The sequence below is a fragment of the Mirounga leonina genome, unplaced genomic scaffold (genome assembly GCF_011800145.1).
Source record: "Mirounga leonina isolate KUSES-001 unplaced genomic scaffold, KU_Mleo_1.0 Mir_418, whole genome shotgun sequence".
NCBI lineage: Eukaryota > Metazoa > Chordata > Mammalia > Carnivora > Phocidae > Mirounga > Mirounga leonina.
This window is the reverse complement of record NW_023270739.1, coordinates 30598910-30621028: the sequence shown is the minus strand read 5'-3', so window position 1 is coordinate 30621028 and position 22119 is coordinate 30598910. Positions and strand designations below refer to the sequence as shown.

At 34.1% G+C, this 22119-nt stretch overlaps 1 protein-coding gene across 1 annotated transcript in view; it reads left to right on the top strand.

Moving 5' to 3' along the window:
* Nucleotides 1–1836: 1836 nt before the first annotated feature.
* LRRIQ1 (leucine rich repeats and IQ motif containing 1) overlaps nt 1837–22119 on the top strand; it is a 202657-nt gene continuing 182374 nt past the window's right edge. The window contains 7 exon segments of the mRNA XM_034987248.1: nt 1837–1983; nt 3313–3424; nt 7555–7646; nt 9449–9566; nt 12035–12258; nt 17419–17493; nt 20241–21869. Coding sequence (XP_034843139.1) covers nt 1837–1983; nt 3313–3424; nt 7555–7646; nt 9449–9566; nt 12035–12258; nt 17419–17493; nt 20241–21869 — 2397 coding nt within the window.

Genomic DNA, 22119 nt, shown 5'->3' with positions numbered 1-22119 from the left:
TTTAAGAAATAATGCGGAAATATCCCTTGTACACTGTCCAGTATCTCCCAATGGTAACATTTTTATTGGTGCGGTCTGCTAATCTTACTCAGATTTCCTCCGTTTTACTTGTAATCATTTCTGTGTATTAGATAGAAGTTTTATCATCTGAATATGCTCACTTACCTACTATTCCAATCAAGATACTGAATAGCTCCAATGCTACAAGAATCTTTCATGTTGCCCTTTTATTGCCATAACCACCATCCACCCCTGACTCCTGGTAATCACTAATCTGTTCTCCACTTATAAAATTTTGTCATTTCAAAAATATTATGTAAATGGAATCATGTGATATGTTACCTTTTGGTTTGGGCTTTTTGCTCAACATAGTTCCCTAGAGATTCATGGAGATTTGTCGGTATTGTGACATGTATCAATATCCATCCCTTTTATTGTTGAGTAGTATTACATGGTATGGATGTAGTAGAATTGGTTTAACCATTCACCTACTGAGGGACATTTTGGTTGTCTCCAGTTTGAGGCTATCATGAATAAAACTGTTGTGAATATTCATGTAAGTTTTAGTTTGAACATAAAATTTCATTTTTCTGGGATAAATGCCCAAGAGTATAGGCAATACATGGAGATCAGTCCAATTAAATCATTTATATGTGAAAGAGATTGGACTGAAATAAAATCATAGTTGATGAGTACAGTATTTTTCAAACTTTTTTCCTTAAACCAAGACCCACAGTAAAACAGACAAATTACACATTACACTGCAGCTCATGCACACATGCATACATATATACCCACTTAAAATTGAAACAAAAGTTTTTAAAACAATTTTTATCTTTAACATATATAGTACACCTATAGGTTATTTTCTGACCTACCCTAATTTTTCCTATCCTATTACATCATTAAAACTTTATGATGAAGAGCCACTGCATTAATATCTTGATCCACTAATGGGTTATCATCCCGCAGTTTGAAGACTATTGGGCTAGGGGATATTCAGAAGGATACTGGGCAGATGAAGAGCTTGACTTAAGTTTGGAGACCATTTCTTAGTGGGAAAAGCACTGGTTTTGGATTCAGGATCTCTCAATTAGGGCCCTGTCCCCATTACTTATAAGCAATTAATGACTATATGAAGTTAAGTAAACTCTTCAAACCTTGGTTTTCTTATGAATACAATGACTATAATGACCTTATACCTGTTAATTTGCTCTGATGATTATCAATCACACAAAGTATCTTCAAGTGCCTGGCTTGTCACAAATACTCAATACCTGGAAGCTAATGGTGGTGGATGATGATGATGATTACATGAAGATATACTGTAATGTACTGCTTAATCTATATCCATCACAAGCATTAAAGGTTTAAATAATATAAATATTGGTCTTATAAGCCACATATTGTCCATTATTACAACGTATTATTGTTGTTAAAAACATGTGGCTATCTCTAGTAAAGTTAACAACTATGAGTTAATGAGTAGAAACTAACCATATGTTGCCCCATATATAGACTTAGGTTGTTCTCTAATGAGTATTCTTTTTTTTTCTTATGAGTATTCTAATCTCTGAATAAGAAATGTATTGAATAAGAGAGTATTATTAGAGTTGATCATTTTGTAGTCAAACAAAGAAATAATGAATTAATGAAGAGAGAAAACCGTGTTCTTTAATATATAGTACAACCATAATAAGATATGATGAAAGTATCCTAGATGAAAATATTTACACAGAACATGTTGGATTGGTATAGCACATTAAACAACCCATAGTTTTTACTCGTTTTATCCTCTTCAATTTTTTTAAAATGGTTCTGTGTTTATTATGAAGGATGATGGAAAATGATGATGATGATGATGATACAAAGCTCAAAGAAGAAATAGAAGCTGAATTGGATAAAATCAGCATTTCTTCATTAGAAAAAGATGATATTGATAGTGATTCAAAATCAGACACCCAGAGTGATGATAGTGATACAGTAAGTGTTAAATGCTGCGCTTTTAAGAGCCTTTTAACTGGAGTAAACTTTGTAGGAGAAATATTACTTTTTTCAGTTTGCTTTACATTGTTATCTCATTTTTTAACTTTACAATCACTTTTAAACAATGTATATCGTTAGATATTTAAATATAAAAAGTACATTGAAGATAGAAGTCACTTATAATTTCACATGTATATATGTGCATTTTTTTGTAAAATTAGTATTAGACATAGAATTATTTATTTGTATACTACTTTTTAAACTTAAATCATGAGCTTTTTAATGTTATTAGATATACATGAAAAGCAAAATTTATGTGAAATCTTTAGACCTATAGAAATAGTTATTTTTTGGAAATCAAATATATTATCTTTTCATTTGTATATTTCCCCCAATGTTTATATGCTTAGAAAATTTATTCACAGATTCATTCTTTTACATCAAAATCCTCAAACTAATGGGAATTTATTTTCAAGTGTATTATATAATGTAGATCTAAGTAGAAATTTTCCTGCACATATTTAGTTAATATTAATGTCACTTGATGAATAATCTACCTCTTCTTTTTTTTTTTTTTAAAGATTTTATTTATTTATTTGAGAGAGAGAGTGAGAGAGAGAAAGAGCACAAGAGGGGGGAGCGGGAGAGGGAGAAGCAGACTCCCTGCTGAGCAAGGAGCCCGATGCGGGACTCGATCCCGGGACTCCAGGATCATGACCTGAGCCGAAGGCAGTTGCTTAACCAACTGAGCCACCCAGGCGCCCCAATCTACCTCTTCTTAATTGATTTGTCTTATCGTTTGTATATGTTTAGTTGTTATACATATAATCTATCCAAGGCTCTCTATTCTTTTCCATTATTCTGTTAATTTTTGCCCTATTGTGGTTTTTTATGATTAAGTATCAAACAGGTCAAATTCCTTGTTTTGCTTTTTCAAAATTTTCTCCACTAAGCTTTTTCCCAAAAAAACCCTCATTTGTTAAGTTTTGGAGGATAATTCTACTTTGATTTTTAATTAGGATTGCAATAACCTCTATATTACTTTTGGAAAGTTATAATTTTTATATTATTATGTATTTTTATCCATAGCTAATTCAAGTGAGGCAAATTTCTGAAATTCTTCATTTGAATATGAGACGCAACAGAATCATGGATGTACTTCATAATCACCTGAAAATGAAAAGCAAATTTTAATCAAATATACTTGTTTGAACTGATTTGCACATTTTGCTCAAAGTTTTGGTGTATGAAAACTTTCATCAAATTTTTGATACATAGTTTTAATAAACAATTAACAGTTTCTATCATTTTTTTAAAAAATTTTAGGATTTGGATGAGTTACCTGAGTCAGTTCTTCATTATATTAACATCATAAAGAATAAGAGCAAAACTGTTGAAGAGCTCCTTCTTCAGGACTTGGAAGATACTGATGTTTTAAGTAAGTAGTTTTTTTTTTTTTGAAGTACAGTTTTTATCTGTTTGACAGATAAGTTTTCTGTAGGCATGAATAATTTATAATTTAGAAAAATATAGTGCTTGAAGTTCTTAGCTGTTGTTATATACATGTATATGCATTTCTCTCTTCTAGAATATCTATAATATTCTGGATTGTTTAATTTAGTCCATTAATTTTTTCCTTATTAGTCTCTTTATATGTCCAATAAATACTAACCACCAACAGTTTGTTTTACCAGTCTTAATTAAAACCAGACACTCTATTACAGTTGATTCTTGAACAACACAGGTTTGAACTACATGGGTCATTTATGTGCAGATTTTTTACAGTACTGTAAATGGATTTTCTCTTCCTTATGATTTTGTTAATAACGTTTTCATTTGTCTAACTTTCTTTATTGTATGAATACAGTATATAATATATATAATATATAAAATATGCCTTAATAGACTATTTATGTCATTGGTAAATGTTCTGGTCTACAGTAGGCTATTAGTAGGTGTGTTTTGGGAGATCAAAAGTTATATGCAGATTTTTGACTGTATGGGGGGGTTGTCACTCATAACCCCCATGTTGTTCAAGGGTCATCTTTGCATTAAAAAAAAGAAAATTAGTCACAGGAATATTTTAGAAGTATCGGTTTATACATTTTTTGGGAGAAAAACGTAATTTACATCGGAAACCTAACAATTTTTATTTGCTTCAACTGAGCAAATTTACTTCTTGGAATTATTCCAAGAATAATAGAATGATCAAAGATTTAATTAGAATTAATCATGGCTTGGTTTATAATGAAAAATGGCAACAGCCTAAATGTTCAACAGGTCTCGGTGTAACCAACAACACCCACTAAAAAAGATGGCTTAGATAATATTTAATGGCATAAAATGTTCATGATATAGTATTTAAAGTTATTCTAAAATTCAGGTTTATTTATGCAAATATTAGCATAAATTACAATGTGGATATTCATAGATATTCATTCAACAAATATTACTGTGTGAAAGGATCTGTTTCAGCCACTGAAAATATAACAGAGAACAAAATAGGCAAAGGTCTTGCTTTCCTATTCTAATGCTCCAGTGTGGGGAGACAGACTTGAAACAAATAAATATATAATATTTTAATAATGATAATTTCCATGAAGGAAACCATTTAAGAGAGGGGATAGAGATTGAAGGTTGCTTTTTTAGATAGAGAAAGTAAAGGAAGGCCTCTCTGAGGAGGTGATATTTGAGCAATGACTGAGAAGGAAAGCCACATGGATATCTCAGTGAATGAGAAGGGGAGCCACATGGATATCTAGAGAGCCAGTGTTCCAGAAAGAAGGCTCTGTAAAGGCAAAGGCACAGATCCTATTGGGGTCAGATCATATAGGGCTCTTATAAATCATGGTCTGGGCTTTGGATTCTACTCTGTGTGTGTGAAGGTTTTTGAGAAAGGAGTGTCAATATCTGATACATTTTTGAGGCAATCATTCTGGTGATTGTGTAGAAAAGATAACCTGAGGTAGCAAGAGTCAACTACAAAACTATTGCAATATGGTGGTTAGAGGGATTCCTTGGTGGCTCAGTCAGTTAAGCATCTGCCTTTGTCTCAGGTCTTGGTCCCACATTGGGCTCCTTGCTCAGCAGGGAGCCTGCTTCTCCCTTTGCCTGATGCTCCCCCTGCTTGTGCTCTCTCTCTCTCTCTGATAAATAAAATCTTTAAAAAAATAGTATGGTTAGAGATGAGAGTGATTGGAGTAGAAATGATAAAAAATAGTCATAATCTAGAAACTATTTTTAAGTTAAAAAGAACCAAAAGTGTTTATTGATGGATTGGAGTGAGAGGAGGAGAGGAAATTGACTCCAAGATTTTTGTCCTGAGCACCTGTTTGAATGGATATGTAAAGACTTACTCTATGTAGATACTTCAAATTTTGGCAATGATTATCTGTAGTTGAGTTATAGGGAATATTAATGATTTGCTTATGTATATTTACTAAAGTTTGCACAATGAAAATATATTATAAATATATTGGCAATTATATAGCCTAATTAAGAAAAAAAAGGGAAACACAATTATAGAAAATTAGTTACATGAAAGGTTATATAACGTAATTATAGCAGTGGTTTAGAAAATTATGAGATCTCGTGTATAGTTCTGATCAAATAAGTATGATAGTCTCAGTGAATAAAATATTTTTCCAAGAAAATTCAAATGATCAAAATTGCTTGAAAAAAAGTGGAAAACATGATTAAATCAATAATCTGGCAAGAAAGTGGAAAAAGTTTCCTTCTCAAATGTCATTAGAAATTAGTATGATTAAAAAAAAGAAAAAAAAAGAAATGAGTATGATTTTACAGTTGAATTCTACAATCCATCAAGGATAAATGAATCTGCAGATTATATAATATTTCATTTAAAAAGCTGCATATTTCAAATATAAAGCATAACACACACACACACACACACATACACGAAACCAGAGGCTGATTTCACTTATGAATGTAGATATATTAATTAGGGCTCTCAGTTGTAGACAGAAGCTACTTGAGCTGCTTTAAGCAGAATGGTTTTGGGAGTGTTTGTGTCTTTTATGGGTAGAGGTTAGACGTTTTGGTTATTTAGTGCTGCAAAACAAACTGAGTGGTTTAAAATAACAATAGTTATTATCTCTAATGGTTCTGTGGGTTGACTGAGCTTAGCTAGGCAATTCTTGCTTGCTGTGTATGCATTCACAGTTAGATGTTGAATAGGGACACAGTCATCTGAAGCTTTTAGTGGATTGGAATTCCAAATATGGTTCCCTGAAATGCTTGTCAATTGATGCTAATTGTTGGGTGGGAGTTCAACTGGGGCACCTGGATGGTCAGCTGGAGGCACCTATGTGTGGTATCTCTCTATGGCTTGCATGGCACCTGGATTCTGAGGAGTTCCACGAACAAAATCCCAATAGACTAATGTGGAACCTTGTAAGGCTTCTTATGATCTAGTTTCATACGGGGTCAGCCCAGGTTCCCTGTGGGAGGGAACTAAACAGTAAATGCATACCAGGAAGTGTGGAAGAGACATCTTTGAAGACTAGCTATTCCAATGAATAACACAATTGTTAATAGAACTGAAGAAATACACTCTAGTCCAAACATACAAATTGTAAAAAATATACACACACACATACATTGTTAAACTGGGTTGCAGAAAGAGATGCTGTCTGATATAATTAAGATATTCAGAGACATTAATCTTCTACCACATACTCCTATCTCCAACCCAAAGCTCCCTCTATCATAATCTGGGCCAGAAAAATGAAAATATTGCTCCCTGTCTCTCTTCATGCATAGTATTTTTATGGAAATAAAGACTTATGCAAATATATCAATTGGCAGAACCTTAATCACCCTTAGAAACCTAGCTTCAAAGGAATCTGGAGAATGTTATTTTTGCTTTGTCAGCCCCTCACATGGGAAAACGGGCTCCTGAGACTTTGAATAGGTGTCGAAGAAGAAAATCTGTAACGTCTGACAAAATAGGTGTAAGTAGTTAGTGAACCAGCAAAACAGTCATCTGTGAATAATAGTTTACTGTTAATGAAGATTGACATGATAGAACACATTAGCTGAAAAAGGAAAAAAATTAATTACATCTGCACAGATGATAAAAGGACAATAAAATTCAATAAAAACTCATAAAATCAGAAACGAAAGCTCACTTCACTCACATTAGTAATTATCTTTTAAACTAATACTTTTATTAAAGTGTGTTTAGTATCTTGTGCAAGGTTATATTGCTAGTTTGTGGCAGTAGGATTGAACCTTTATTGATTTCTAATCAAGGTGTCACTGCAGTATCAAACAGCATTATTCTGTGTATGCGGAAAATAAACTTTAGTCTAGAATAGGAAAGGTGATCAAGAGAGTGCTTTATGAATTTGTTACTTTTATTTTTAGAACAAAGATTACAGATGTCCTCTGTTCTTTATATTTCATTATTTTCCTATTGTTTTGAGTCACTGATCAAGAATATACTATGATAGAATTTGAGATTAAACGATAATGAAAGGGTTTGAGATTTTAACATGCTTTGCTCTGCTCTAATATTTAAAGCTATAATATTTTTTCTTTCTCTAGACTATAGTTGTGGACTGGTTCCTAATAATCACATGCATTTAAGGATAGAATTATCAACTGAACATAAAGAAAATCCAGAACAGTTGATAAAGGTATATGATCAATATTTGAAAGTACTCAATATTACAGTTAGAAATTTACCTTTCCCTCTTATGAAGGCTGATAGTTCCCTGATTTGAAGTTCAGTGATAAGGGCACCTGGGTGGCACAGTCTGTTAACTCTTGGTGACTTAGTTTTGGCCTAGGTCATGATCTCAGAGTTGTGAAATGGAGCCCCATGTCAGCAAATGATTCTTTCTCCCTCTCCTTCTGCCCATCCCACAGCTTGTGCACTCTCTCTCTCAAATAAATAAATATTAAAAAAAAAAGTAAAGTCCACCTATTAAAACTTAAAAATTTAATTATCTTTAATCAAATCATTTTTGGCTTTATGTTTTCCTCTGGCATGTAATATACAAAATTCAAATTTCAGTTTTAAAAATATTAGAAATAGTGATTTGAATCATCAGTAATTGGGAATTTAAAATGCATGTAGATGAAACAGTAGAACTATACTGTATGATAGTTTTTCCCTAAAAACTCCAAGGAAAACAATAAATATAATGTTTATTACCCTGCTTAGGAATGTACTGTGTTCCAGCAGAGACTTTCAATGTCCCATGAAGGGATGCCTGGGTGGCTCAGTCCATTAAGTGTCTGCCTTCGGCTCCCGGTTATGATCCCAGGGCCCTGGGATTGAGTCCCACATCGGGCTCCCTGCTCAGAGGGAAGCCTGCTTCTCCCTCTCCCTCTGCTCCTCCCCCTGCTTGTGCTCTCTCTCTCTCTCTCTGGCAAATAAATAAATAAAATCTTAAAAAAAAATAAATCAATAAATATCCCATGGAAATTTTAAATGTAGAACATCTTATGTTAGTTTAAAAAAAAGATAAAATATAAAAATTCCTAAAGAAATAAGAGTAAGGGAGAGCCTAGCAATTTTGGTTAAAACCTCCAGAAATATATTTGAGAAATTTCTTCTACATGTTCGGCATCTTAGACTCATTTTACTTCTTATTTTACCTAGCTATCTCTAATTTTACCTAACTCTACTCTGCTCCCTAAGATGTTTAACATAATTTGAAAACTGCTTATATATATGTCTCTTACTCTCTTTTTTGGTAACAAACTTGAAATATTAATTTTGAATTATCATACTGCTACTTCATTGAAGTAGAGATCCTATATCTTTCCAACTAGAATATGGTAGAAGTCTAATTATGGAAAAGTATTCCTCAACATTTTGATTTTTGCATAATTCAGGTTAAAGTGGAGAATAGTTCCATTTTTTTAAACATGCTGAATGTATTAGCTGTTTGTAGATTTGAGCAATCACTGTAGTTAAGAAATATAGAAATGTATTAGGAAGAAAGCGAACATTAGTAGAAACACTTTGAAATGATTTTCAAGCAATACTTTTTGCTTTCATTTGAGCATGGTTGACATACAATGTTACATTAGCTTCAAGTATACAGCATAGTAATAAAACGTCTCTACACATTATGCTATGCTCACCACAAGTGTAGCTAACATCTGTCACCATACAAAGCTATTACAGTATCATTGACTATGTTCCTAATGCTGTACCTTTTATTCCCATGACTTATTCATTCCACAGATTTTCAAGCAGTTTATTTGAATATTGTGGGTAAATATAAGAAAGTGATTAGAATTCTGAAAAACAAGGAGGGTAAAATACAGTCTGCTTGGATGGGAATAAGATTTTTAGTGTGCTGTAGGGTTGTATTTGAGAGAGACTGAAAGTAAATAAAGTTCTATGTATGTATAAAACTTGATATATTATTAAAATGATTGCTTTACTCTTTCTTTAATTATTGGTGCCCTTTTAACCTTTTAGATGTTATCTGAAATAGAAAAAGAAGAATTTCTGAGGAATAAAACCCATTGTGGCAGTCCTGATTCTATTCCAAAGCCTGGTCCTCATGATTTGCCTGTGGATGAACATGTTTTGCCAGGTGCACTAAACTGCTCAATGATATTTTTGATAAGTTTTATGTGATTGGCCATAGTTCTCTGAAAAAAATTTAGAGAGTTTTCTTTTGACATTTAGAAAAATACAATCATGATATTTGAAAATTATTATGCCTTTACTGTACTTACTTAAATTCATATTTTCATAGTTTTTTATGCCTCCTATATTAACTTGATTTAAATATATTTAAAATTTTCCATATATATCTGACTGAAATAGATATACCCAGCCTTGGATTTTTTTTTTAGATTTATTTATTTTAGAGAGAGAGAGAGAGTGAGCAGGGGGAGAGGGAGAGAAGCAGACACCCTGCTGAGTGGGGAGCCTGACGCAGGGCTTGATCCTAGGACCTTGAGGCCATGATGAGCCAAAATCAAGAGTCAGAAGCTTAACTCATGGATTGGAAGAACAAACATTGTGAAAATGTCTATGCTACCTAGAGCAATCTATACATTTAATGCAATCCCTATCAAAATACCATCCACTTTTTTCAAAGAAATGGAAAAAATAATCCTAAAATTTGTATGGAACCAGAAAAGACCCCGAATAGCCAGAAGAATGTTGAAAAAGAAAAGCAAAGCTGGTGGCATCATAATTCCGGACTTCAAGCTCTATCACAAAGCTGTAATCATCAAGATGGTATGGTACTGGCACAAAAACAGACACATAGATCAATGGAACAGAATAGAGAGCTCAGAAATGGACCCTCAACTCTATGGTCAACTCATCTTCAACAAAGCAGGAAAGAATATCCAGTGGCAAAAAGACAGTCTCTTCAACAAATGGGTGTTAGGAAAATTGGACAGCCACATGCAGAAGAATGAAACTGGACCATTTCCTTACACCATACACAAAAATAGACTCAAAATGGATGAAAGAACTAAATGTGAGACAGGAATCCAACAAAATCCTAGAGGAGACACAGGCAGCAACCTCTTCAACCTCAGCCGCAGCAACTTCTTCCTAGAAAGATCACCAAAGGCAAGGGAAACAAGGGCAAAAATGAACTATTGGGACTTCATCAAGATAAAAAGCTTTTGCACAGCAAAGGAAACAGTCAAGAAAACCAAAAGACAACTGACAGAATGGGAGAAGATATTTGCAAATGACATATCAGATAAAGGGCTAGTATCCAAAATCTACAAGAACGTATCAAACTCAACACCCGAAGAACAAATAATCCAAACAAGAAATGGGCAGAAGACATGAACAGACATTTCTGCAAAGAAGACATCCAGGTGGCCAATAAACACATGAAAGAGTGCTCAACGTCACTGGGCATCAGGGAAATACAAATCAAAACCTCAGTGAGATACCACCTCACACCAGTCAGAATGGCTAAAATTAACAAGTCAGGAAATGACAAATGTTGGCTAGGATGCAGAGAGAGCGGAACCCTCCTACACTGTTGGTGGGAATGCAAGCTGGTGCAGCCACTCTGGAAAACAGTATGGAGGTTCCTCAAAAAGTTGAAAATAGAGCTACCCTATGACCCAGCAAATGTAGTGATCTAAAGGGGCACGTGCACCCCAATGTTTATAGCAGCAATGTCCACAATAGCCAAACTATGGAAAGAGCCCAGATGTCCACCAACAGATGAATGGATAAAGAAGATGTGGTATATATATGGAATATTACTCAGCCATCAAAAAAATGAAATCTTACCATTGTTGAATGTATGTACTACATACAACAATGTAGATGGAACTAGAGGGTATTATGCTAAGCGAAATAAGTCAATCAGAGAAAGACAATTATCATATGATCTCACTGATATGTGGAATTTGAGAAATAAGGCAGAGGATCATAGGGGAAGAGAGGAAAAAATGAAAGAAGAAACCAGAAAGGGAGACAAACCATAAGAGACTCTCAATCTCAGGAAACAAACTGAGGGTTGCTGGAGTGGAGCAGGGTGGGAAGGATGGGGTGGCTGGGTGATGGACACTGGGGAGGGTATGTGTTGTGGTGAGCGCTGTGTATTGTGTAAGGCTGATGAATCACAGACCTGTACCCCTGAAACAAATAACACATCATATGTTAATAATAGATTGATCTAAAATAATAAAAAATAAAATAAATAAAAAAATAAAAAGTTGGAAGCTAACCGACTGAAACACCCAGGCGCCCCCAGGCTTGCATTTTTAAGTATCCTTTAACTATGTTCCTTTAACAGCACACACACACACACACACACTTTTATATTAAGTTTTGTGGTATAGTTAAGGCAAGTTATGTGATTTCTTTATTGACTGAAGTGGAACTTCCTTGTATATGACTGCAATAGGATTTTTATGTATATTCAAGAATGTATTTTTTTGGCATATTATCACTTTTCCTTTGGTAATACATTGACCTTATTTCTTCATTTCAAAATTACTTGCATACTCTACATTAGGTCCGTTTTGAGAGGCTTGATTTTAAGAATAAAAAGATTTCTCTTCATGAATACAGATGATGCTGATATAAATTTTGGATACTGTGAAGTGGAAGAAAGATGTAGGCAGTCTTTTGAGGCTTGGCAAGGCAAACAGAAAGAACTGGAAGACCAGGAGAAAGAAACTCTCAAAGCTCAAAGGGATAGAGAAGAAAAGCAATTTCAAGAAGAAGAAGAAAAGAGACATTGCTGGATGAAACAATTTGAAGTTGAAAAGAAGAAATTAGAGAATATTCAGAAGGTAAATGTTTTTTCTTTTAAATTTTTGTTTTTCATACATTTTTTCTTTCTTTTATAAATTTTTTAATTTAAATCCAATTTAATTAACATACACTGTATTATTAGTTTTGGAGATAGAATTTAGTGCTTCATCGGTTGCATATAATACCTAGTGCTCATTACTTGAAGTGCCCTCCTTAATTCCTATCACCCAATTACCCCATACCCCTACCTTCCCTCCAGGAACCCTCAGTGTGTTTCCTATAGTTAAGAGTCTCTTATGGTTTTCCTCCCTCTTTGTTTTCATTTTATCTTATTTTTCCTTCCTTTCCCCTATGTTCATCTGTTTTGTTTCTTAAATTCCACATATGAGTGAAATCATATAGTATTTGTCTTTCTCTGACTCACTTACTTCTCTTAGTATAATACCCTCTAGTTCCATCCATGTTGTTGCAAATGGCAAGATTTCATTCTTTTTTTTTTTTAATATTTTATCGATTTATTTTGACAGAGAGAGAGAGAGCAAGAGAGGGGACACAAGCAGGGGGAGTGGGAGAGGGAGAAGCAGATTTCCCGCTGAGCAGGAAGCCTGATACGGGGCTCGATCCCAGGACTCTGGGATCATGGCCTGAGCTGAAGGCAGACACTTAACAACTGAGCCACCCAGGTGCCCCAAGATTTCATTCTTTTTGAAGGTTGAGTAGTATTTCATTATATATATGTGTGTGTAGATATATATATATCACATCTTCTTTATCCATTCATCAGTTGATGGATATCTGGGCTCTTTTTATACATTTTTTGAATCAGTAACTACTGAATAGTACTGATGTTTTAGCTTATGGTGTGGACTGAGCTCTGTTCTATGGGATTTAAGTACTCCTAATAATTGAGGCAATTGTCTGTGGTAACAATATTTACTATGGCTTTCTTGATTAGTTTTCATTAAATTTATTGGATTTAAAGATTTATTTAAATTTATTTGACTATATACATTAATTTAATTTATTTAAAAATTTATTAAAATTCACTGAAATTTCAGATGCTGCTTTGGATCTTGTGGGCCCCTAGGTTCAATGAAGTTACAAAGATTGTCCTAGGTCGATATTCACAACATAAACGTTGCTTTTTCATACCCTTCTAATCATACAAGAAGGCAACAGAATTTTCTTGATCATGAAATATCCTTGCTATGTGGTCTAATGTATAGCAATTACATAAAACATATTTGGTTATAGCAGTTCACCCATGTAGGTAATGGTCTGTGTCTTGCTCCCATAATTAAGCTAATTCCTGAGACTAGAAATTTTTTGGTGTGAAGGAGTTTTGTGTTGTTTTTGTTTCTGTTTCCTCTTAACCCTACCCCAGGAGGTCCATTCCTTTAGGTCATGGTAGTGGTATATTGAGAAACTGGTGGATTTTTGGTACCCTACTTTATGGCCATCAGGATCATTAGAATGTCTAGATAACAAGCAGGATGGACTTCTCTGTCTTACATTACTAAAATTGACCTACATATTACCCACACTTACTGGTTTTGAGAGTTGCATATAGAGAACATTGACATGTGGTCACTTAGGCAGTTCAGTGTATTCTACCCTTCCATGTTGAGTACATTGCATTTCCTGATTGTATATGAAATAAATTAATTAAAAACTTTTTACTTAAATAAATTAAGTAAAAACTTAAATAAATTAAGTAAAAACAATTATACTGTAGACCCAGTTTGGCTGTGGCTTTTTCTAGTGTGGATCCTTAGCTTTCCTTTCATTATATTTTCCTTTCCACAGACCAGATTAATTGGTCATTTCCAAAAGTCAGAAGCTTTATTCCAGGATAGACTTTAATATAATTTAGATTTTTGGAGTAGTGTTTGTTGTCTTATGCTGAAATGCATCATTGCTATTGATTGTTAGTGGTGTTTACAAGATTTAGAAAACATCTGACTTTTAAAGATTTTATTTGTTTATTTGACAGAGAGAGACACTGTGAGAGAGGGAACACAAACAGGGGGAGTGGGAAAGGGAGAAGCAGGCTTCCCGCAGAGCAGGGAGCCTGATGCGGGGCTCGATCCCAGGACTCTGAGATCATGACCTGAGCCGAAGGCAGACGCTTAACGACAGCCACCCAGGTGCCCCGAAAACATCTGACTTTTAAATTCTGTTCATTTTTAATTGTTTTATTTATTTTTTATTTTTTTTTATTTTTTTTTTAAAGATTTTATTTATTTATTTTTTTTGACAGAGAGATAGAGAGAACAAGTAGGCAGAGAGGCAGGCAGAGGGAGAGGGAGATGCAGGCTCCCCGCCGAGCAGGGAGCCCGATGCGGGGCTCGATCCCAGGACTCTGGGATCATGACCTGAGCTGAAGGCAGCCGCTTAACCAACTGAGCCACCCAGGCGCCCCCATTTTTAATTGTTTTAAAACAAAAAATTTATTGACTACCTCAATGGCAAAGCATTCAGCTATGTGTTTCAATGACACAAAAGAGATCTGACATTCAGGCCCCACCTTCAGAGGATTCTAACTTAGTTTCTGAAAGTAATTTGTGCTTTATCATAAAATTATAGTTTAGAAATATTTTAATGAATTCCTAAATGTATACATTTTTATGTCTTGAGGTTTAAAACTTTTCCAGTGGGACCATGCCATAATTTTATAGTGATGTATTATAAATATATAATTTACTTACTTTCAGTAGTTCTTTTCTGTGTCCTTTGTTAGCTGTTGGGGAGTGAAATAGGAAGCTATTGTAAATTTCTTTCCTCAAGAGTTCTACCCAACTTCTCCCTCCTCATTTTTGGCAAGTGATCACATTACATTTTTGCATCAATTACGAACTCCCTCTTCCTAATCCTATATCTACTTTGCACCCAATCTCTGTATTCACCCTACCTTTTTTCTTGTCTTTACTCCACACTCATGAGGAAAGGTTTCTTCTACTAAAAGTTAGCTTTCCCTGCGCTGCTCTGTATTCTATTTTTCAGTTACCCCTACTTTTTTGGTTGTTTTACCTTGTATGCTGAAACGCCCCTATCAACTTCCTCCTTTCTTATTATTTAAAGCATGTTCAGTTTTCTTCCATTCTAGAAACAAAAAAAAAGAAAAATCATAAGATCACCTTTGTTAATATGTCTCACTGTAGCTTCTCTTTAGCTCTACTTATCATAGTAAGGCATCTTAAAGAGTAGTTAGTTTTGCTATATTTATGTCCTCGTCTCTCATTGAATCCTAAACCTACGAGGTGTATATCACCACCACCCCATTAAATGAAACAGCTCTCAACAAAAATAACCAATGACTTCTAAGTTTCCATATTCACAGTTTCTTTTTCAGTTCTTATATTGGCCTCTGTAGCATTTTATGCCAGTAAAAATTTGATTGTTCACCATTTCTCTCTTCTTTGACTTCTGTGGGATCACAACTCCTTGAGTTTCTTCTTACCTGTTTGGCAGTTCCTCTTTATATCCATGTTAGCCTTCTCTGTCTCTGTCTCTGTCTCTCTTCTTTTTTTTTTTTTTTTTTAAAGATTTTATTTATTTGACAGAGAGAGAGACAGCGAGAGCAGAACACAAGCAGGGGGAGTGGGAGAGGGAGAAGCAGGCTTCCCGCCGAGCAGGGAGCCCGATGTGGGGCTCGATCCCAGGACCCGGGGATCATGACCTGAGCCGAAGGCAGACGTTTAACGACTGAGCCACCCAGGCGCCCTCTGTCTCTCTTCTTGAATATGGTACTACCAAGGATTTCTTCTTTTGTCCTTTTTTTTCATATACTTTCTCTCTTGATAACGTTGTTCATAGCTGACAGAAACAAATCTGTTATATAACTGTTCAGAAACAAATCTATATTTATAACAAAAAAGAAAAATGAACTATGTAACTCTCCTACAGATATTTACACTCAGAACTTAATGTGTCTAAAACTGAAGGCATTGTCTTTCTGAGTTGTGCTTCTCCTCTGGTATTCATCATTTTGGTGAGCTACACTATCATCATAGTCTAAGCTAGAAAGGTAAGGACCATCTTTGGCTCTTCCTTCTCTTTATTATCCTCTTCTCTTTAATAGTTCTATTATCCATCTTCTCACCCACCCACCTATCTGCTGTTACTCTGTAGTTCAGGGTGTCCTAATGTCTAGCTTGGCATATTCACTAAACTCTCTAATTGATCTCTACTTTTGGTCATGTATTCCACAAACTCATTCACCGTAATGCTGCCAGAAGGATTTTTTAAACATTATTTCTGTGTTTAATTCTCATCTTATAAGATTATGTCCAAAGAAATATTCCCACTTCCTTTATCCAGGCACTTGGCATTTTGTAGCAATTTCATGTTTACATTGTCTTTGTATCTGTTCTCACTCCCATCACCCTATACAGAAGGCCCTCTTGCTTCTTACATGGGCTTCTCTAAAACCTACCTTATTGATCTCTTTAGTGACTCCTTGGTTTTTTGTCTTTAACTCTAATGTAACCTTTTAATTTTCCTAAAAACAGAGCTACATTTTCCTAGTTGAAAAACATTTAATAAATGCCTTCAAATACAATCTTCTGTATGACACTTTTCATGATCTTCTAGTTATAGCACCTGTTTCTACTGTGATCCTTTATAGTTTTCTCTTGTGATAAATTTATTCTGCTAAATTTTAGGTAATAGGTGAACTTACGATAGTGTTCCCATATTAAAGGTAAAATTTTAGAGGAAAGGGATTATATTTTACTGATTTTGTTTATTCTGCAGAGCCTTAACAAAATAGATGCTAATCAAGAAAATCATTATCCACTGAACTGATGGATTATGTGGATTAAATGGGATGGTATGGAGAGAAAAAATTGTAATGCAAAACTCATCTTGCAAACATTATTATTTGTAATTTTTGCACTGCCCGATAGCATATCTAGCCAATGCATTTTATTATGTGAATAAACATACTCAAATAAGTAAAACAATTTGCCCAGGTTGCAAACATCTTTATGTGCTCAAAATGGGAACCCTAGATATCATATATGTGATACTTTAGGTTGAGATTAAAGTTGTTATCCCAGTACTAATAACAGAGTATCAATGGGTGAGTTGTTATCTTTAACTATTATTTACAAATATAGGTTGTGAGATTTGAATATAATGAACATAATGTTTTTTTGATATTTGAACATAATATCTCAATATTACTGTATGTTCAGCAAGAACAGGACAAGATGAATGATGAACTCCATAAAGAAGAGAAAATGTGGAAAGAGAAATTTAAACAGCATGAGGTATCTATTTCTTGTTTTTAATCATCACAATAATCATTCTTCATTTGAAATAAATTATTATACTTGAAATGGACATTTTAAAATAATATTGCCTACCTGGTGTAGGATTTAATTTACTAAAGCTTTAAACACTTCATTAATCATCAGAAATTCTCCTTGAAATATAAGGTCCTAAAAATTAAAATAAACTGGTTTAGTGAGTGAACATGTCTATATAAAATTATAATTCTACAATTTTTTAAGGTTTGAGGAAACATACTATTATAAATATTTCATTATGATTGAAGATGGTTATGAAAATCACACCTGGGAATATAATAGTATAACTATTGAAATTCAAGACAAGGGGGGGAGAAGTTGTAAAAGCTGCTGGAGCAGAAAGGCACATTACCTAAAAAGGAGCAACAGTAAACTAACACCTGACTTCTTAAGTGAAATGATGGAAGAAGATAGTAGAACAAAACAATTTAAGTGTTAATGGTTTCTTTGATCTTTAGTGTTCTTTGAATCCTGAGTCATCCCCTGATTTCTGGACTCAGTTTTCATTTCTTGTATGCCTAAATCTTTTTTTTTTTAAAGATTTTATTTATTTATTTGAGAGAGAGAATGAGAGAGAGAGAGAGCATGAGAGGGGGGAGGGTCAGAGGGAGAAGCAGACTCCCTGTCAAGTAGGGAGCCCGATGCGGGACTCGATCCTGTGACTCCAGGATCATGACCTGAGCCGAAGGCAGTCGCTTAACCAACTGAGCCACCCAGGCGCCCTGTATGCCTAAATCTTGTTGAAAACATTATTGGATACCAAATTTTCTCAGTCTTTGCACACTTGAAAATATTTTTATTTTGCTTTAACAACCAAACGATTAGTTTCCTGGGGTATAGAATCCAGATTTATTACCATTTGGTTTTAACAATTTAAAGATATAACTCCATTGAATATTTATATATTTTTGCCTGTTATTATTATAAATTTAATACTCATTCCTTACATTCTTTTGAAGCCTTAGGATTTTTTACTTTTTACATTTATCCACACGTATTTACTGATTTCTTATTGCGTGCCAGGCACTTCTGAGTGTTCAAGGTACAGCAGTGGATAGAATGGAAAATACTGCCTTCATAGAGCTTAATTCCTTAGGGTTCTGAAATATTGCTAGCATTCATGTGGGTGTATCAGTGTGTGTGTCTATGTGTATGCATGAAAAGTTAACTCCACTCTTCATCTTACGACCTTTTTTGGTTTAGAAAACATTTTTCTTTTCTTTCTTTTTTTTTTAAAGATTCATTTATTTATTTTAGAGAGAGAGAGAGTGCCAGGGTGTGGGGAGGGCAGAGGGAGAGAGAGAATCCTGAAGCAGACTTCCCACTGAGTGCAGAGCCCAACATAGGGCTCAATCCCAGAATCCTGAGATCATGACCTAAGTAGAAATCAAGAGTTAGACACTGAACCTACTGAGCCACCCAGGTGCCCCTGAAAACATTTTTCTATTATTTTCTTCCCTTCAATTTTCTCAGGTCTTTAGCTGTACCTCCTACTAGTCATATTGGAATTTCTGTGTTGATCCCCTTTACACTTGGAAAGTCTCTGTCATAGATTTCATGTCTTTGTTATTTTGTATGTTGTTTCAGGAAAATGTCTAATTTGGAAGTTTTTATTTAGTCAACACCTATTTAAGCTATTCTATTTTGATTTTTTGTTTGAGTGAGTCATTTTTTTTTTGAGTACTTGCATTTTCATTTTTATACAAAGTTATCCTTATTTAAACATATTTTTCCTGGGCGCCTGGGTGGCTCAGTTGGTTAAGCGACTGCCTTCGGCTCAGGTCATGATCCTGGAGTCCCTGGATCGAGTCCCGCATCGGGCTCCCTGCTCGGCAGGGAGTCTGCTTCTCCCTCTGACCCTCCCCCCTCTCATGTGCTCTCTCTCATTCTCTCTCTCTCAAATAAAAAAACAAAAAAACAAAACAAAACAAAACAAAAAAACCCATATTTTTCCTAAAAAATTTTTGTAAATTTTTATTCAGTTTAATAGCTCTCTTATCTCAGAAACTACTTCTTCCTTCCACTTACTGAACTATTTTGATTGTCTCACATCCTTTGTGTTAGTTTTCCTCAAATATTTGCTGAATTTTGTTGATCTGTTTACCTCTGTTTTAGGACTCTAGTGACAATGACATTTTTCTCGCCTAACTCCAGATGCTCTCACTTAATGCAATATGTGCTTATCAGCTCTCTTAATAGTTAAGAAAGGATAAAATGTGTGACGAGGCTAGTTCTTCATATTGCTTATATGTATGTTCTACCTTGCCTTCCTGGTCTCATAAATCTCACCCAATAATCCCCTGCTTCTGCAGTTTCTGTGCTAGCTCTGGGAATCTCCTATATCAGACCTCCCATCTCAGAAAGTTTGAAGTCCTCTTCTACACAAATTTTGGCTTGTGGTTTCTCTTGCTTTTTCTCTGTGTCATTCTGATTTCATAAGCTTTCTCTCTTCAAGGAATTTCTCAATTTATATCTGGGTGGCTTAGTATAGCTATAATATTAGAATATCAACTTGCTAACATGATCAAAACTCCCAAATATTTTTAAAAAATTATTACCCTTTAAAATAAATGGCTTTAGTTCTTCTAAGTGAATTTTGTAACAACTTCATTATGATTTCAATTTTACTATTTGTTTTCAGCCTATATTTTAGATGATAGTTTAATGACATCTTTAGTTTATGCTGACTACTATTTATCTTACTTTAGGAGTTTATTAAAAACTTGCATTTACAAATGGAAGAAGAAAGAACACGATTTAAAGATCTACAAGAAAAAGAAAAAATGCGTTTATTAAAACTGCAGCATAATGCAGCTGTAACAATTCAGGCTAAATATAAAGCATTTGTGGCCTACCAAAAATATGGCCCTATCATAAAAGAACAAATAGAAAGTAAGAAAAGGAAAGTGCAAGAGTGGAAAGAAAAGGAAGCAAAAATACGACAGATGGAAGAAGAAAAATGGAAAAGATTGGAGGAAGAACAAAAGATAGAAGAAGAGATAAAAAAGCAGAAGCAGGAGGCAAGGAGGAGGAGAGAAAAAGAATATGAAGAAAAAAAGAACATCATGAGAAGAGAAAAAGAGCAACTACTAAACAAGGAAAAATTAAGATTAAGACAAGATGCAGGCGAACAGCTAATAATAAGTAGAGCATTAAAGAAACGTGAATATAATATCAAACTTTTAACTGTTGAAGATACATCAAAGAATAAGGATGATATAGCCAAAAAGGTAGGGGATGAAAAGTCAAAGAAATGGGAAGATGTTCCCCTCTGGCTACTTGAAAAATCAAATAAGACAGAAAGTGTCGGTAGACAGCTTGTACTAAAAGAATCAATACAAGAGCAATTGAAAGATCCTATTACAAACCAGGCAATTTTGGCAGAATTTGAAGTAAAAAATGAATACCTGCCAAAAAAACAATGTTCTGAAAAAATTGTCAAGGAAGAAAGAAAATGTGAAAATATAGACAAAAAAACTGAATTGGAAAACCCAGATCTAAAAGAAAATGTGAAAGAACAGTTTCAGCTGCAAGAATTAAAGCCTCAAATACAAAAAGGGGAAAATGTGAAAACTGCCAAAAATGAGAATATGAGACAAGACACCCAAATAATAATAGTAGGACATAATCAAGAAATTAACAAGGTAAAAAACAATGAAGCACAGAAAATAATCAAAGGTAATCAACAGAATAAGATACAAAAAGTAGAAAAAGAAGAGCTATCAGAACAGAATGGGATATTATATGAAGAGAATAATATTTCAGTGATTTCAGTGAAGGAACAACCACTAAAATTAGAAAATTCTGAAGTTATAGAGGAAAATATAATACTACGAGAAAAAGAAATTGATTTAAAATCCAAAGAAAAAACTGAGGAGATCCCAAAAGGCAATACTCTGAGTAGTGATGCGATTTTTAACAGCAGTGACTCCATGATAAATATAGAAGGCAAAATAAATGAGCAAGATTATATTTTTGGTAGAAATGCTCTTCGTGAAGATTTGGGGGGCTATAATGCAAAAAACTCCTTAGTTTTTAAAGAAGTAAACTCACTTAAGTCTCAACCTAAAGAAACCACAGAAGAATATCATGAAAATAGAACTGAATGTAAAAGTATTGTGACCTGTTCTTTACCAAAGCCAACACTTCTATCTTCTATTGAAGAAAAGAGGCTAGCTTGGATAAAATCATTTAAACCTTGGTTTGAAATTTTCAAGGAAAATCAACAAAAGAAAATTGTTAAGATGAAGAGACCTATAAAATGCCCAGCCAACATGATGCCCCCTTTGAATACACTAGAAATTCTTCGATGTGGCCCTTGGAATACTTTACAGCAGGTATTTTATAACTTTATAATACTTTTTCATATTCAATTACAACTGATTCTCTAAAACGTTGAAGACATATTTTGTATCCAAGAATTTTGTCTCTTAATTGGTGACATTGCTAATGAAATATTGCCCCATTTGAGAGGAGATATATTTAAAAGATCTCCTTGATTAAAATTCTTCAAGGTATCTCCCTCAGTGTAGCACTACAGAAAGCTTTGATTTATATCCTGAAGCCATGTTCAAGGGTCCTGTAGCC